Source organism: Alosa alosa, chromosome 11, assembly GCF_017589495.1.
Source record: "Alosa alosa isolate M-15738 ecotype Scorff River chromosome 11, AALO_Geno_1.1, whole genome shotgun sequence".
NCBI classification, from domain to species: domain Eukaryota; kingdom Metazoa; phylum Chordata; class Actinopteri; order Clupeiformes; family Clupeidae; genus Alosa; species Alosa alosa.
The window spans coordinates 2,340,689-2,359,783 of record NC_063199.1 but is presented as its reverse complement, the minus strand read 5'-3'; the positions used below and the strand labels follow the sequence as shown (position 1 = coordinate 2,359,783).

At 39.2% G+C, this 19,095-nt stretch overlaps 1 protein-coding gene across 5 annotated transcripts in view; it reads left to right on the top strand.

Annotated features, from left to right (window-relative positions):
• Window positions 1–16,606, top strand: part of LOC125303171 (cat eye syndrome critical region protein 2 homolog) — a 58,990-nt gene extending 42,384 nt beyond the window's left edge. For 3 of the 5 annotated variants that reach the window (XM_048256728.1, XM_048256727.1, XM_048256731.1), the window contains exons 16-17: window positions 5,980–6,745; window positions 12,082–16,606. In XM_048256728.1, coding sequence (XP_048112685.1) covers window positions 5,980–6,745; window positions 12,082–14,009 — 2,694 coding nt within the window. In that variant the 3' untranslated portion in view covers window positions 14,010–16,606. The remainder of the gene's footprint in view (window positions 1–5,979; window positions 6,746–12,081) is intronic. The other 2 variants (XM_048256730.1, XM_048256729.1) reach the window with 2 other exon arrangements.
• Window positions 16,607–19,095: the final 2,489 nt, after the last annotated feature.

Genomic DNA, 19,095 nt, shown 5'->3' with positions numbered 1-19,095 from the left:
TTTGATTTCAAAAGCGTTTGCCCGTCACAGCCAAAACGAAATCGGGCGGGTAAGCTCAAACAGGAAGTCGATCCATATCTCAGGAACACTGTCACATATCGATACCAAATTTTGTATATGAACTGGGGACTCAAATGTGAGGGTGCATAAGCTAAAAGAAATATTCCAAAAGTTTCCATTATTTACTTAAAACCACCCACAGGTATTTGGTAACTCACCATTCACCCCTCGCGACCATTCACCTTCTATCACAATGCCTTCCAAGTATGCTCAATGCCTCTGGGCAGCCACAATGTCTCTGGACAACCTTGCCCAATCATGAAATCCTTGTTCTGCCATGGGATAGTATGGACTTACGAACTGAAATAGCAAGGAGAACAGTAGCTATATATAGCTTACATAAGAGTTGTTTTCACATTGACGGTATTCAAATAAAATTTTTCATTATTGTTAAATATCATGATGGGAGAGTAGTATTAAAAATGTTACAAGTATGCAAATGCATATGTTTACGGGCATTTAGGTTTTACTGTGTTGTTTTGTTGTAAAGACATGCAAGGCATTCTGGGCCATGTAATGAACAGTGGTCGGCAGCACTCCATAGGCTACGTATTAATATGAATAGGTGTTTCTGTAAACCTAGGGACAACAAACAGCTATCTCTGTTACAAAAACGAGCTGGTAATCGCTCATTGAAGAGAGAACTATGATAAAAAGATTGTTTTCCTAAAAGCATGGAGTTGACGAAAGAATAAACAAGCAATGTCACGTTAATGTTAAATAGCCTACATCTGGACGCTAGGTGGCAACGTTGTATTACATTTCACTAGTGTAGCCTACTTGAAATATGATGTGAGATTCACAAGTAAGGAAGGTGCAAATATTATGTAATTTATCATGAGAAATTATTGGAAATGTTATTTCTTGTTTATTCTAATTGTAAACCACACACATCCATTCGGAAGCACACGTACACATTTAATACTGAAAGACTATCATTTCGTTCAGAGCCATATAAAGGTAACCTTTATATGGCTCCGATTTCGTTTATTTGATGTTGCCTAGCAACACAGCATTCAGAGCAAAGATTCTAGAACAGGGCTTCAGAGAGCGTTTTGAGTTTGTGGCCAAGAACCTGTTATCGGTTTCCCTGTGTTTGTGCTGTATATGGTTTCGTCCTTTATGTAATGTTTTATACAGTTAAGTTACAGACATAATGAGTCATGTTGTACTGGTCAACATAAATGTGCCCCTTCTGTTATTAGAATGCTAAGCGGAGAAGCTATGGGTGAAGCAGAGATGCTAAGCAGAGATTTAGTATCATTAATTTCTTGTGTGGCTAGCTATAGGGAGGAGATGTATGTTGCTAATTGGGATTTATGTTGTTTAGCGTAATGCCATGGTCATTTGATATGAGATGCTTGCACTCGTAACTTCGTCACTTGTAACTTTAGGACTGCTATTTTTTTTACTAACAGTAATTCACGAAGCACTTTAGCCCTAAAACTAGCACCAGCTTAAAAGAAGTGGCAAGGACTCCTAACGCGATGTTTTGAAATGCGTCTACTATTGTCTACAGGAGCTTCCAATCGCGAGGGAACTTGCATTGTAGGCATAACTAAGGGATGCAATAACACCACCAACAACCAAAACTAGCCTACTCATTGTCAACATGTACATGAAATGTAACGTTTCATGTGAATCAAATTAAAATGTTTTCTTTGCAAACGTAAGCATAGGCATATGGTGACAGATTAATTTAATAATGCTGCTGTGTGAATCACGGTGGCCTTGAATGAAGTGGCCACTTCTTAATGGGACCCACTGTATGGAAGTGGGATAAGTAAAATAGAGATGTTTTAAATAAGATAAGGTTAATCAGAATTCTATGATATGCCCGCTTGACAACGGCAGAGATAGAACCATCCATTTAGAACGACTGGCCTTCATAGCAATTAACATATAGAAAGGTGATGAAACATACAGAGACAGGTCAAGAAATATAGTGCAATGTAGACAGTAGTATACAGTTGATTTACAGACGGTGGTTTAGAGTAATATGAAGTATTCCTTTATTCTGAGATGGGCTACATCAGTAGGCTCTCAAAACAACCCCAGGCTCACAAAACAATCCCAAACAGACATAAGGTCTTTTAAAGAGCAAATCCATATAGATTATTTGTCAAATAAACCAGTAAAACATAATTTGTGGGATGGAATATATAACATTCACACTCATAGCTCATATTTTTTTAAAATAAATCAGTGAAAAAGTATCCTGACAAACAAGCAGCTTTTTAATGCCTTGGTCATATTTCATAATTTCAATTCCTCTGTAGGTTACCTGATAGCCTAGTTTGAGAGGCGCAAGACGCGTGACATTATTTATTTTTGCAGCCAATCACTGCTGTCATTTTATTTTATTGATTTGATCTCAGTCATAGAAGCTAAATTTGAAGGCAGGCCAAAGGTAAAATCCAACGAATCACATTCAACCCGCAAGCCAATAGTTGAATAGCCCTCTCCTAGAGCTTTTGAGATATTGCCTCTGCTCCAACACTGAAAGGCACTGGTACAATGCCTGGATCAAGCCTGGTTCAGCATAGCGTATGCCACTGTCTGCTCACGTTGCTGACCGGACCAGGGCAAGCACACTTTCGCAGTTCCCGCCGGAAATGCAGTCTAGTTTTAAGCTGCAGCCAGTTAAAATATACACATCAACCTACTGAAATCGAAGCCCCTCTTGCACAAATTAACACTAACTTAGCCTACTCAACTTCGCAAGTGAAACGATGATCTAGTTACAGTCTAAAGTTACTTTAAGGCTTAAAATGCACATTGATAAGTACATATTCCATGAACACTAACCTTGGGTCTCTTCAGAGTGTGCTGAAACAATCCAATTATCATTCTGTGTTGTTTCATTTCACTATGTTCACGTCTCTGTTTAGCCTAATGTTTGTTCTGTTTACATTACAATCTCGCGGTTGGAACAGTTTCAAAATAAAAAGCGGTTTCAAAATAAAAGCCCCCCGAAACAGAAAAGGAAAAGGCCAAAAAAAAGTAAATAACATACCAGGAATGCATTAATAGTAATATTTTAAAAAGGGTCAAAAATTGAATCGAATCTTGACTTTAAAATCGAAAATGAAATCGAATCGAGGATTTGAATCTTGACACCCCTAGTTTTAATACATAAATTGACCTCTAGAATTGCAAACTTGTTTCAACCCTTTTTTTGCTTTATTTGCCAATTGTTAGCAGATCAAAACAAGCTACCAGAATATCAAAAAAACAGGCGCAGATGGAATGAAATAGTCAGTTTTTCCCCCAGGTTTTTTTTTTCTTAAACAATTTTGTGTCAATGATTCCCGGGACACTGAAAGACCGGGGTGCACGAAACTTGGTGGGCATGTAGCAGCACAAGATTGACACGGAGCCATTGTTTATCGTTTTGATTCGTCATACACAAAAGTTGCAAGAGTAGGAGATGGAGACAAATTGACCAGAATGATTTATTTTTGCGTAGAGAATATACAGGACTGAGTGGTGGACATATTTTGTACATTTAGTTCAGGTTTTTAGTAAACGGAATACGAGCTTAATTGGGTTATGGCAGCTGGAATAAGGCGTTTACATGACTACCACACAATTGGAATATTCTCATTACTCCGAATAAAACTGGAATATGGTGTGCATGGAAACACTCCCTGATTCTCATAGACTTGAATGCCAAATTCAAGACTCTCAGTCTTAATCTTAATAATAATGATCAACACATTTCTATAATGTCGGTAGATATTTTTCACACAGTATAAGTAGCAAACTACAAAAAAATTTCCCACCAACATAATCAAATGAGAGTTTTCCCCTTCAGAAGCGGCACTGAAGTTACATGAGCACTTAAAATTCTTTAGTCATTGGGTATTAGTATTTGGGTCATTCCGTATCCAAACATCCTTCCGTATCTAAATCAGACAGAATCCAGGAAAATGGTTGCCGCACAGTTCCAGATTTTGCTTATTCTTAGCTTTCCCAAACTTTGTAGGATGGAAGACAAACATGTTGACAGTATGGCCATTAAAAGTTTATACGGCATGAAAATCAGTGTGGGAATAGCTCAGTTTCTCATTCTGTGTATGAAGTGCCCATGTTCATTTCATTCATAGATGAATACACTTGCATTGCATACTTGTCCAAACTTAACGGGAAGCCAATTTTATTTTGAGAAAAAACAAAAGTTTTTTTTTTTTTTTTTACTCTTACAGTGTATTTACACCACAAGCTTGATGTAGATAAAAATCCCTTCATGGTGTTGGTTATACAGTACAGTGGGGGAAATACGTATTGAACACGTCAACATTTTTTTCAGTAAGTAGTAAGTATACTTCCAGTGAGGCTATTTGCATTACATTTTCACCAGACATTAGTATTAACTCAGGTAAATATATATAAAAATCCAAACATTACACTCCTTAAGTAGAGTTATATGCAATAAAGTGGAATGACACAGGAAAGAAGTATTGAACACACTAAGAGAAAGCAGTACACCAAGGCAAAGAAAGGCTTTTTGGGGGGGGGGGGGGTAAAAAAGGTTTTTGCCCTCCCAAGACCTTCACAACCTTATTGTTGCACAAAACATCAATGGAACTGGTTACAGATGCATTTCAAAACTTAAGAATCTTCCAGTAAGCAGCATTGGGGCCATTTTCTGCAAGTGGAAGGAACATCGCTGCATCATGCACAGGATCTCCTCGCAAGATTTCTGACCAGGGAGTCAGAAAGATAGTCAGAAGAGTAGCCCAAGAGCCAAGGACCACTCAGAGAAAGCTCCAGAAAGACTTGGAGGCAGCAGGTACAATTATTTCAGAGAAAATAATAGGTAATGCACTCCACCGCCATGGCCTCTATGCTCCTCTTACTGAAGAAAAACATGTCGAAGCCCATTAAAAGTTTGCTACACTAAGTTTGCTAACAATTTCACAATCCTATGAAATACTGAGAGAATGTATTCTGGTCAGGCTAGAGCAAAATTGAATTTTTTGGATGTCATACTACACCATGTTTGGAGGAGAAATGGCACTGTACATTACCCTAAAAATACCATACCAACAGTGAGGTTTGGAGGTGGAGTCATCATGGTGTGGGTCTGTTTTTCATCTCATGGTACCGGCAGACTTCATACAGTTGAAAGAATGATGAATGGAGTCTGACTTCCTGTAAATCCAACTGAACAGTTCATGAGGTTAACTAAAGATCAGGATTCACAATAGGAACCCCTGGAATCTTCAAGATTATCTAGACTGCTATCACATTTGAATACTGCATCTGATTAGTTTCGTCATACAGGAAATTGTCTTGAAGCTGCCATTACAAATAAAGGCTTTTCCTGTCATTCAACTTTATTACACATAACTACTTATGAACTTTAATGTTAATATGGGGGATTACCTGAGTTAATGCTAACGTCTGGTGGAAACTTCATGCAAATAGCCTCACTGGAAGTATACTTACTGAAAAAAATGTTTCAATTTTTTCAATACTTATTTCCCCCGCTGTATATTACCTACCTAGCTCATGTTTTAACAGCTGCAAGAAATTGAGCCTTCATGGTCAACTGTATGGCACATGTTCTGGTTTGTAAATTATTTTCAGAAAACTTATTACAGATTATTACAGTGTGGTAAGGAAAAAAAGGATCTGAATGTTTAGAGTTGCACTCAAGCGACAATGGTGCATTGGAAGTGGGAGGTCACCAGAGCAGTAATTTTTATAAAATGTTTCAATGTTATTTTTTCTCATTGCACCCTGGTTATTTGTAACCAGCTAATGTGCTGTGTAAACAACAAAAAAAAGTGTTATACTTGATCTTTGTGTGTCCTTTACAAAGTGTGTTTTTAATGATAAACCCCTCACCTTTAAGCAATCTAAGGAATCATATAGAATGGTTGTATAACCATAATTGTCTCTTCATTACAGGCTACTTATGGAGAGGGACACTATGCAGGCCCAAGGTACCCAATGACTGAGACTAGACCTTTTCCACCGCATCACCAGAAGCAACATGCCTACATGGGTCCTATGCATGGCCCTTCCTTGGGTCCCAGACCAGTAGCCCTACAGTCTGGAGGCCTGTGTACACCACCATCAGAGGGCAGCATGTACCCATCTAACCAGCGTCCTGATGGGGGTCAGATGTTCTACCGAGGTGTCAGCAGACACTCAGGCCTGGATGTTCCCCCTCAACATAGTTCATGTCCTCCTGGTCAGCCACCTAACATCTGGTCAGGGATGAACAATCATTTTCAGCCCAGACAGAGTGGACCCATGATGTTGGAGCAAAATCGCAAACAGAGACACCCATTTAACCTAGGTGTGGTTCATCCCTTACCACCAAAATCTTGGCCAGAGCAACCAGTGGATTGCACTCCACACAACAATCAGAACAAGATTCCAGGTGTTGTTGGCTCCCTTCCTCCCATCTCTCAGCGGCCAATGATGCCTTCAAACTCTAAGCCTCACTTGGCTTCTATGCTTGAGAGTCCAGAGATGCTCGCCTTGCAGCAGTTGACTGCCTCTTCTCAAGCTTCTTCTAGCCGACCAGTCGCCACCTTTCCGGTGTTTCCTCAGGGCAGTGGTCCACTATACTTTTCTCAGAAGGCCCCACCAGATGTCCAGCCTCTATGTCCTGTCACTGACAGCCACAGCATCCACAACAAAGAAATGGGTGAGAACTGTAAGTTAAGTAAGTAAAATGTTAACAATCGGTGATTTTAGTTTATTCGGTTATACACTACTCACAAAAAATCAGGGATATTTGGCTTTCGGGTGAAATTTTAGGATGAACCTAAAATCCACTATAACCTTTACAGGTGAACTTAATGTGATCTTCTCTAAACCTTAACTAGGCATGTCCAACAGTTCAATGTTTCAGTACTTTCTGTGCTGAAACATTAAATTTCACCCGAAAGCCAGATATCCCTAACTTTTTGTGAGTAGTGTATGTCCACTAGTAATTAAGGGTTCATAGCATGGGTGAGCAGAGTTTTTTTTTTTAGCTAGTTTTCTCTTGGTTGTTAACATAGAAAGTATGCAACTTTGGTCTGTCAAAAAAATGCTCGGATGTTGTTTTACAAGCTCATTTACAACTGTAATTAGACTGGGGAATAAAACGGCCCATTTAGCAGATGCCAACTACGTCACTTTAACGAGACTGGAGAGCGCTGCCATATTTGTGCCCAATCTCCAGGGCTGTGCACATGGCTCCTTTTTCTGCTTCATTATTCTGTCTTTACATGACATCTTTTCACTGTACCAGAATTCAATATCATGATTTACACACAGACAAGATAACAAGATGTCAAACCAGATAAACAGTTTAATTATAGCCTATAAATGCAACCTGAGCTGACTATCATAATTCTGTAGCAGTGGGCTAGTAGGCTTTGAATCAGAAAGGGATTTGCAAAGGTATGCAGCATGTTTCAGATTATTTTTGTAAAAATATAAGGAGATGTACTTTATTAAGGAGTCAAAAAATGTATAGACCACTAACCTAAGCTAATTTCCCAAAGAAGTTACATGTTCTTTTAAGTGGGTTGCTGGTTGAGAGGCAGAAAGCTTATGGAAAAGAGGAGAGTTGAGCTTTGGAGAAGTACAGTTTTTTTCGCCTTAAATTCATTCTAGGGAGGAATGCCACTAACATGTGTATGAGAACTTCTAGTTTAATTTGATACCCTGGTCACCAAGGAGGGAGCCTATTTCATAACCGCCTACATACTACTAGTGCCTTGAGGAGTTGCTTGCGTAAACTAGCCTACTGCCAGAGACAGAGTGGACATGAAACGGATTTGCCCATGTTGGCTAGTAGGTTACTAAATAACAGAGTAGGCTATACATGATTCAATATAACAATGCGTGCTTTCTAGAGATGCACCGATTGCAATTTTCTGGGCCGATACCGATTTCCGATTTTTCATAGAGTTTGACCTGCCGATACCGATTTTAGCCGATTCCAATTTCATTTCTTCTAACCATTTTACAGCACACACACAAATAGTTATTTTCTATCTTTTCTTTGATAGAACATGTTAATATAGACATGTAATCAACTTATCAATAATGAAATGGCTGTTAAAAAAATGGAACTGGTGAGCAGACAGATTCTTCTTCAAGTCTAACTTTAGTTGCAGTATCAAATTATGGATTAAGTTAAGTTATGGAACACCCATTTTATTCTTCTCACATCCAATATCCAACTAAAGATATAAGAAAAATTGTCATGATACATTTGAACATGCTACCATGTAACATATTTTCATATGCATTGATGAATTTATGGGATGGCGAGTGAAAAGTGGTTGTAGCCTAGGCTATCACCAAACACAGGGGAGGAGAAGTGCTAATGGCGATTAGGTGCTCCACCATATATGAAAACAGTGCACGTCTGTTTTGCGGTGAAAAAATTAAATCCAAATTCCGGTTAAATGCATCAATTAGGCTATAGGCCTAGAAACTTTCAGAGACGGCTGATTCAGTATTCAGAGCATCAGTTTTCTTCATTGTAGGCTACTATGTCAAAAGCAACTTTAACGTTTGTTTGCATTTCTAATAGGCTATCATTTGTTCACTTTAACAACATCCACTTCTCAATCTACTAGGGTATTTTAAGGCATAGCCCTAGTCTAGGTGCAGTAAATAGTTCCGAGTATATTTTTTTTAAGTGGAGTAGAACTACTAGGGCTACTGAATGTTGCTGCTTGTTGACATCTTATTATGTAGCCTATGATCGCTAAACTGATTATTTTTAATGTCGCATTGCAATCGGTTATCTCCGTTCAGCAGCGCTTGTGGTTCAGCTGTGGGCACGCAATTAGCGGCAGTGACAGGCGGTGATGAGCGATGTTTACGTAGCCTAATGAAGTGACAGCTTAGTAAATTCCACGCAGTAGGCTAATGGCAAAGCACAGCGTTTGCTGCATAGAAAAACTCAGTAGCCTATTAGCGCTTTCTTTGTAGCCCTACATCCAGCCCTGAGTGTTGGCCTGGTTGCTAGCTTCTTCAAACTTTGCAAACTCAGCTGGGTGTTGTTACAATTGTGGCGCACAAGTGCATTTGACCGGGATAAAATCGGCATGTCTCAGACTGACCGGCCGGTCGCCGGTCATGGCCGATCACGTGAAAATCGGCCGATTCCAGTCACCAGCCGATCTATTGGTGCATCTCTAGTGCTTTCCCTTTGCAATTTCAAAAGGTTTCCCAGGATAGCTGGTATAGAAAAGAAACCGAGTGGTAGCCACTTTCACTTTCGTTTGCCGTAACCCGACCGACCCTGTCAATTTAGAACCGACCCTTTTAGTCCGACCGACTTGCCGGTTGTAAACTTGCGTTAATACCGACCGATTGTTTTTTTTTTTTTACTCTAAACAACCAATACAAATGCAATAAAATAATATTTATTATAGTAGGCCTAAGTATTGTGAATATAAATTGCCTATATGCAAACGTAGCTCACCTAAATAAAACCCTGTGGTGTCATCTCTACACCATTGGTTTTACGCATGTCACACTATGGCCCTACGCTTCGTTTCATTCACACAAACTGATAACGCTTTTACTTGGCACGAAGTTCTGGAAGAACTGTGCCCAGATCTTTTCCCATCCCTTCTCCCCGCTAGTCTAACGGTGACCGTGTCGAGGTACTGAAATTGGTTGTGGTCTATTCAGCATTTCTCAAAATATGGGTCCGCAAGACCCAGTCAGTTACGTCACGATATGCACATTTGTGTAAATTCATTCCTACGTGATCACCATGACCAAAATTTTATTTTATTTTTTTACTTTGAATCTTGAAAAAAATAAAAATGACCTACCTACCGACTCATTTTTAATTTTTTTTGGCTGTAACTGCAAACAAGAATATTTTTAAGGATGGCCTTATGCTTGTTGAAAAGCTTTTGCTGGCAAACATATACTTCAAAATGACACTACAAAACGAGATAAATGTTCCGACATGCGTGATGACATGCTTTAAGCAGCAACCTAGAGGTTGAGCTCCGTCCAACCAAATACTAAATAACCTAACAAATTTCTTAAAACTCGGCATTTCATCACAAATTGACAATGGCAACATCTTCAAGAAATAGACCTGCGATTAAACAAGATGCTTCGAAAAAGAAGAATGATAATTTGAAATTAAATCAAAATGCTGGTAACGATAGTGCTAGCCCAGAATGCAAAATACTAGCCAAACTAGAAAAGCTAAGGTCAGAAAACCGGGAAGGACATAATCAGACCAAAGAGCATTTCCGGACATTGCATTTCATTGTAAGCCTAGCACAGAAGCTAGGCTACATGCTGCAACACAGGTATGAGATATATTATGTCTTAGTGACCTTGTTGTTTCTATGAACATGAGTTGTTGTTTATCAACATCAACTTAACTGAGGCATAAAGACCCCTGTATGTCTTCATGAAGTTCTTAAACTTTTGAACTAGCTGATAGCCGAATTAGCTCGCTTGCCACCACTGGCTAGACACGGTAGTCAAACGGTTAGCGCTTTGGATGTCCACGCCCCGAGGCAAAATTTGCTGGCCAAAATCCGCGAGGTGTTTCACTGTGTGGAAACCTACCGTTGGGGCTTTTAAAGATAAGCCACAGGAACAACGTTGATGTATTCTTCCAAACGTTGATGTATGTACTCTTCCAAAAGTTCTGGCTTGTGTCTGCTGGTAATTTAAGTGACACAAGGGGCAGCTTCTGTAAGTAGCTTACAGAAGGATGGCAATAATAATGATAATAATAACGGACTTCTACTACTATTAATAGGCTATAATAGGCTATAGTAGCAACACTGAGCGGAGTCCAAGAAGTTTTAGAGTATAGGGACAGGGAATTTGGGCATTGAGATTGTCAAAATGTGGGGAAAAAACTGAGGAAGAGTAGAATTGAGATAGCAGAATTGTGGGAAAACTGAGGAGTCAGTGCACCACCATGCCCTATAGTAGTAGTAGACGCTATTACATACAGTATAAAACCACTTAGATATGGTGGAGGTGTCTCTAAACGGGGTCAGGGGGGCCCTGTAGAATGGTTTGGGGGGTCCCGGTTGGACCGGTTATTTCGAGCAGAAAAAAATTACAGAAAATTTAAAAGAGGCAAAGACTACAGTATATTAGGGGTGTCACGATTCTATTCTCGACCTTTTTTTAATATTACTATTAATGCATTCCTTGTATGTAATTTATTTTTTTGGCATTTTCCTATTCTGTTTCGGGGGCTTTTCTTTTGAAACCACTTTTTTTTTTTTTAAAACATTCCAACTGGGAGGTTGTAAACCGAACGAACAGAGACATGAACATGGTGAAATGAAACAACACAGAATGATAATTTGATTGTTTCAGCACACTCCGATGAGACCCAAGGTCAGTGTTAATGGAATATGTACTTATCAATGTGCATTTTAAGCCTTAAAGTAATTTTGGACTGTAACTACATCTTTTCACTTGCTAAGTTAAGTAGGCTAAGTTAGTGTTAATTGAAGTAAATGAACGACAAAATACTTCAACACCGGTGACTTCACAGTAGCAAGAGGGGCTTCGGTCGTGTTTTTCTTTTGAATGTTAGACAACAAGATGACTAACTTCCTACCGTTTACATCGAGCAAATTTCAACTTTGAAGGGGAGAAAAACAGTTTTCATTGGATGGCCACGCATTGCTTCTCACTGCATCGGGATTTGGGAGCCACCTTGTTAAAAAAAAGCAAATCTAGCAGGAGTTGATTCAGGGTATAACATTTACTTTTTGTCTGAAATCAGATGTTATTTATTACTTTAGTGAATTTAAAATCAAACAACATTGAGCTCTCCTGAGTAAATGCATTCGGGAAACGGCATTGCATTAATCTGACGACTATCTGATGTTACCCTGTTTTAGTTTCTGAGACTGATATGTGATTTCCTGCAACCAAGGTTATTTTGCATTTATTTTAATGTTTGTTAAGTTCAGAAGACCACCTGTAATGATGTGATTCATAGAATTCTCCATCATGCCATCTTAAAGGAAGTTTTTGTCTTCACAGGTTTGTCACCATCAAAAAGACTCTTGTCAGCTAAGCCAAAGTCTGCAACTCTTTCCAACTCCTTAGAGTGCACAAGTGCTCAAGCAAGAGGTCCAGTGAAAACTAAATCGGGAATTTCTTATGAGAAACCTTATGACCAAGGCTCAGTCTCAGAGAAAGGGAGTCATGTACCTGTCATTGATCTGTGCAAACAGGAGAGAAACCACTGTGTCCCACAATATCATGGTCAAGTATCTCAGAATTCTCCCCAACAAACAGTTCTGGGTGAACCTAGTCAACTATCCCAAACTCATCTGCCACAGAATTCTCAGAATACAGTTCATCATAACCCAACCTTACAGAATTCTTCAAATGGTCCTCAGCATGCTCCCTACAATGCATCTTCCACTACATCACAACAGAGTTCACTTGATGGGTCCTCACAGTCTCCCCAGAATGTTTCTTCACTTAAGCCACAGAAGTTCTCTCCACACACCTCACAGGAAGGACAACAAGTTCCCCAGGCGGTGCCTCAACAAGTCTCCAGTGCACTAAAGATATCAGAAGAGCAGAAAATGCCTCTGTTTATGACTCAGAATTCCCACTTTGACAGCTTTCAAAAAACACCTCTTTGTGCTCCCCATAGTCCCTCTCAAATCACTCAGAGCTCTGCAGTAAACATTCCACGTGATGTAAAAGTGCACATACAGGACAAACAGAGCAATCTAAAATCTGAGCCGCCAGGTGCTCCAAAGACCATTCCATTTACTTCTTTACCTGTCAGTTCCACTGTGCCCCAGATTGATACCCAGAGTACTGCAGCAGACAATGGAGATCATACACACAGTGAGACCCAAAAACAGAAAGTCTCAGTGGAGATCTCGGAATCTCAAGATAACAGTAACTCAGACATGATTAGGTCTGCTAATGGTCCTCTTAAGCCAAGTGCAAAATCACAATTACAAGTGGAAGACCAGTCTCTTGGAGTCTTTCAGGTGGCAGGTGCTGCTCATAGCCAAGTTATACCTCCGTCTCACCATGGCCAAAAGAATGACACCTCAGCCCATTACAACCATAGCAGTCAAATAAATCAGCTCTACATGCAGCACATTGAGAAATCTGTGCAGTCTCCAAATGGCCAACCTCCAAGTCAGAACACATCCCAAAATGTTAATATCCACCCCAGTGATGCTCGCTACCCGTCATATCAGCATCATGTCCCGTATTCATATCACATAGCCGGTAAGCCTCCTGAGGGACGCTCGGATGTATTTCCACAGTATCAGCAACAGCACTACTATCCTCAGCAACAAAGCAACAGAAGTAGCTTTCTGACTGAAGAATGGCACAGACGCCACTACTCTGGCCCTGGTAATGCATACCCACCTGCTAGTGTAAATGGCCATCTCAAAGAGAGCAGCATTTCTCAGGTGAGCTCAGACGGTACAGGTGGCAGCTTGATTTCCCCAAGTCCTCTTTCCAGCAGGCCTGATGGTGGCCCTGTAGAGGCTAAGGAGGCAGTCAGTTCAGTGAAGCCTGCTCAGCTTGAAGAAAGCCTTGATCGAGCTGAGAGCCCGAAAGAAATTTTAGATTTGGACAGCCACAGACTTGCGCCACACAGTCATCCCACTTACCCACAGCATTCAGCCAACCTCATGTATGATACTCAGACAGTGCAAAGTGGGATACAGCAAGATGGGCGTGCTCATCCACTACACATGATGAACAGAGTCACGTTTCCCTCTCAAAATTATGCCAGAGCACACTATAGCCCCCAACAACCAAACTGTCATTTCATGGAGGCTTTGCAGCATCCCCAGCGGCTTCCATTCCCACTTGGCCAAACGCACATCTCTGTCTCTAGACGTAGCCATTTAGTTCCCCATTTCCAAGGGAGAATGCCACTACAGAGTCGCCTGCCATCTGAAAATTTCTTTCATCCCAGGTGAGGGGACTAATTGGATTTATAGATTTAAATCAACAATTGTTGGTCTGTATTCATGATGGATAAGAAACAGAGGGCTTTTGCATTTGTCTTTTATACCCTACAGGCAGTAGATGTTCACTGCTGCATTCTTCAGTGCTCTAAACACTAAACAGGAAGTTTAGAATTAAACTGCACAGTATGGAAACTAATCCATTCTTTTAAGTGTAAGCTTCTTAATTCTGGTTTGTTTTCTTGATTGTACAGCTAAAGATAACATCAACTAAAACGATATGCCGTCAGATCATTTTTAAACTGTCTATAAATACACAATTTTTGTATCGTGACTGAAACCATCTAATCAAAAATGGGAGTTTTGCTGTTATAATAATCATGATGTAAATGCAGCTAAACCTTTTCATTTCCAATAGCTGTTTGGGGTTTAGAGGATTTTTTTCGTCTCTTAACAGAAGGCTTTTGATTAGCCAGGTGGCAGAGCAGTTCTTTTTCATGATTGTCATGTGATTGATTCCCTAGCCTTAAGTATTTTATCACTTTTAACTGGAAATGATTGATAATTCACCAGCAAACACTGAATGCTTATGGAAAATTGCATGGTTATTTTTTTATAATCAATAGTAAACTCAGGTGTAACAAACTAAGGATAACTGAAAGGATTATTTTAGACAAGCATTGGATCATCCCTCTGGATCTTTGAGTGTGTGCAGGGCATGTGTTTGCCGCCATTCTGAATGTATTTATGAATTATTAGATGTTAAATGTGTGCCACCATGGGCATATGTGGAAAGAGGGAAAACGGAAAACACCTGTGTAACAGGAATTTTTTTTTTTATCTGTGTTTAGTGTTGCTTTCTTACTATGCATTGATAATTGCTGCCTTCATTTTAACTGTTTTGTTTTCAATTCTATGCTTTTGAATATCATGTTACATTAAATGAAGAGGTTTTACTTTCTGGTAGCCTTGATGTTAATGGTTGTGATCTTGGTGTAAATATTAAAGCAAAGGGCTCCTTGAAATGTTTATCAAACTGTAAGGCTCTTTCATGTCTGTTTACTATATGCGCCCAATCAATGTTTCCAAGACAAAAGGAGACTGCATCAAATTGTGTCTGGCAAGGTTTGTCTTAATAATGTCATCACAGTGACCTGGATAGTTTGATTAGTAAATCTGTACTGTTGATATATATTCTGGATTGCTATTCAGTAATGCCCTTTCAAATGTGAATTATGGGCTATGTTTTGGGAATACTGATGAAACGTGTATCATGAGAAATTAGTGTGTGTACTAACTATAGTTTGATGGTGTAAATAATATTGCTCATTACTTTAATTTTTTTTTTTTTTTTTTTCAATTCAATGTACTGAAGTTCTCAGGGTGTCATTTTGAATACGGGTATTTTTTTTACATTATTTTCTAAATCTGATGACTGAAACTGTGATTTTATTATGGTAACCTCACCTTATGAGCCTGTGAAAGAACACTTTTTAATTCAGGTTTCCACTGTAACCTTTTCCTCCGTCAAGTAACAAATTCATGACTGGTGTGGCCCATAAAGTTTTAACCCTTTTGGTCTGTTTGGCCATTTGCGCAAGTAGCATATCTACACGAGTAGCAAATCTACCTCACACTAACAAACCGGACTATGTAGTTTTTCCACTGCACAGTTGTATCTTGGCCAATTTTACATTATGCCTTACACTGAATCAGATTCTTCACAGGCCTATCGTTTGGCATTAGCATAGTGCCAGGTTGGCTAAAGTTAACCTTTTGGCCAATAGAGAATATATAAAGAAGGGGACTCTACTAGTGGTTATTTCCCAAATATAGGATGAAAGCTTGTGAATTTTCTTCTCACCTTGGTCACTGAATAATAAGGGGAAACCATTGTTATGAGTACACTTTTGCTCCATCAATTTGTCTTTATTTTAGCTTGCTCTCTAGATTCCACAGATTGCAGATGTCCATTATATTGGGAAATGTGTCTCCCTGACTATTACAAATTCTAGTATTTAGTACACATTTATTGCTTTTATTTTCTTATAAGGAAAACTGGGTAGAAATGTGGAAATATAAACAATTTCCCCAATTATTGCTTTAGGTACAACATGCTTCAGAATACTGTGTTCATTTCTGCTGTTATGAAATACTGTTTATATTACTGTTCTGTTTGAGGGTGTGATGGATTCTCTTTCCAATGTTTTAATTGTACTTGTATGTTTGGCACACTAGAAATTGTGTTGTGTGTGTGTATGAGTGCATATCAGTTCAATTTCTCTGCTGCACTAGTAAAAAAACTAGATTTTTAATGTGAAACATATTTATTTTCTCTTTTGTACATTTGACTTTTATATCTATCAGGTTTTGCCCATTAACACCTATTTTTACTTTTGTAGAGCAAAGTCAAGGTGCATCTAAAGAAACCTGTTTATTTTTTGTTGTTCATTTTACTTTGATGTTTACAAGTCTTTAGTTCACTGACAGTCTTTTGTAAATCAGATGAAGTATATTCTGTTATGTTGTGTACTTTCTTAGAATAAATAACCTTTCCTTAATATGAAGTCATTTGTGAGGTGGGTCTCAAAAAAAATGGAATATTGTGAAAAAGGAAATTTTCTCCCTAATTTTATTGAAAAAAAAAACATTTTCTCTACTTATTTTCATTACATATAAAGTAAACTATTTAAATTATTTTGTCTTATTTTGGATGACTATGGCTTACAGCTCATGAAAAAATTAGGATAGGAATTAGGATAAAAAGTTCATAAAACAGAAATGTCAACCTGAGAAGATCTCTAATCATCTTAAAGGAGAATTCCGGTGTGATATTGACCTAAAGTGTGTTGAAACATGATACCGAGTGTGAACGTAGGTCTCATAGCTCATCTCGGCTTGTCCCCTGCACTTAGAAATCTGGCGCTAGTTAGCCGATTCTACCAACAGTTTTTCGATGGGGGTGCCTCGGGCATCGGCCTAGCCATGCAAATAAATCACTGTTTTACACCATTTACGAGGCTCAAAGTAGCTCCATACTTCATTGGTAGACTTCCGAGGGCCTTGACATTTAAAACGAGTCTTTTGAGAACTTTCAAAAAGCACTGGTAGTTTAGACGATTTAATACAGACAGTACCTTCATGAAGTTTACCGTTCGCCGCCATCATGAATTTAGTCACAATAAGTCGAGCGACGAGTACGAATGAACAGTTATGATAAGGGACCAGATTCCAAAAATAATTCTGTGGAAATGCATGGATTCCGGTTGCTTCCAGTAGCCGCAACTGGAATCAATGCATTTCCAATCCTTCTATAATACCCTAAAAAGTACCCGCGCTCAAAATACTGCGTCACCTTTGAACAGTGATCTCATCCTGGCATATGGTTTTATTAAACACACAGCAGGGTGGAATATGATTTAATATATTATTTAATATATTATATTATTTAATATATTATTATAGCTTAAATCACACCTACACACTACAAGCATTCCGAAAATATATCATTTAGGCTACCTTCATGGATCTATCCTTCTATAATATCATAAAAAGTACCCGCGCTTAAAATAATGCGTCACTCTGAACAGTGATCTCATCCTGGCATATGGTTTTATTACCATTTTAGTGCCTTTATTGTCACAAGTACCAGTGAAATTAGCCATCAACCATACATTACCCAAACAATATGACAAGGGGGTAGACAGGACAAGAAGACAGGGCATTGAGGAAGAATACAGCATAACCTGAGGAGAGGGGAGGAGAAAAAGCAACCGCCAGACTATGCTCCTGTGGGGAGTACAGTGTGGGAACAACAAAAAACACCTCAGCAACATAAGCACATAGTCAGTACACTTCACAACATGAAAAACACACGACTTGCAACAGGGGAGGGGAGTGGTGGGGTGGATGGTAACCCAGCGCAGGCAAGCAGCCATCCGGTCCTGCAGCCATGTCTGCGCTGGACACAGACCCACTTGTCAGACTGGGGGTACAAAGCGGCGAGGGATTGGGGGGTGACTGCATAGCTGTATGTGTAGGAGTTCTACATGTATTTGGTGTGCCATGTTAAGCATTTTATGCTATTTCGTATCATTGTATGCCGTTTGGCCATGGAGAACGACAGGCATGTAGGCCTACCTGGCCCCAGCCTATACTTTCATAGTCATCCAAGCAGCTATGGAGTGAAACAAAGAGCCTGAAAAGACGACAGGCGACGACAGCAAGGTGAGTTTGTTAATGTTAACCTAGGTTTTTTAAATATGGGATCGGAGTGAAATGACCTTACACATCCAGGAAGCTACAGCAACACAATCAGATTTAGGTCTCAAATACAGCAAACCATTTTTTTTTCTATCCCCTATCAATTTGTGCCGCATGTTGAAAATTACTGGTATAACCTTATCTGACCTTTGCAATTCATGTATGTATAAACTGAGTTGACATTTCTAACTATGATATACTGATTAAATTTGGCTTGTAACATCCTTGGATGGCACAAAATATGTGTGTGAAATGGAATCAACCCTCACATATTCACAGACTCTAGTACCCCCTACAAATTCTTTTTTTCCCTAATCTTTGGCTCCGCCTCCTGGCAACACAGAAGCAGCTAGAGGTCTCAAATCTCACAAACTATTTTGTTTTTACACCCTTATCAATAAATGTGCCACATGTTGGTATTAGTTGATAATAACTGGTGTAACCTTATGAAGGCCTTTCTAACATATGCAAATCAAGGACATCTAAACCTAGGGTTAGCGTTTGTAACCCCCTAGACTGATTCAATTTGCTGAGTGACATCCGTATATGACACAAAATATGAGTGTGTAAAATCACACATCACATCACAGACTCTATAGCACCCCCTAGAAATACAATATTTCCTGTATTTGGCTCCGCCTCCTGGCAACACACAAGCCACTAGATGTCTGAAATTTGACAAACTAGTCTGTTATCAACCCCTGTATCAAAATATGTGTCAGATGCTAGCACTATCTTGAATTAACTGGTGTAATCCTACCAAGGCCTGTCTGACCTATGCAAATTATGACCATCTAAACCTAGGGTTAGCATTTCTAACTTGCATACCTCATAG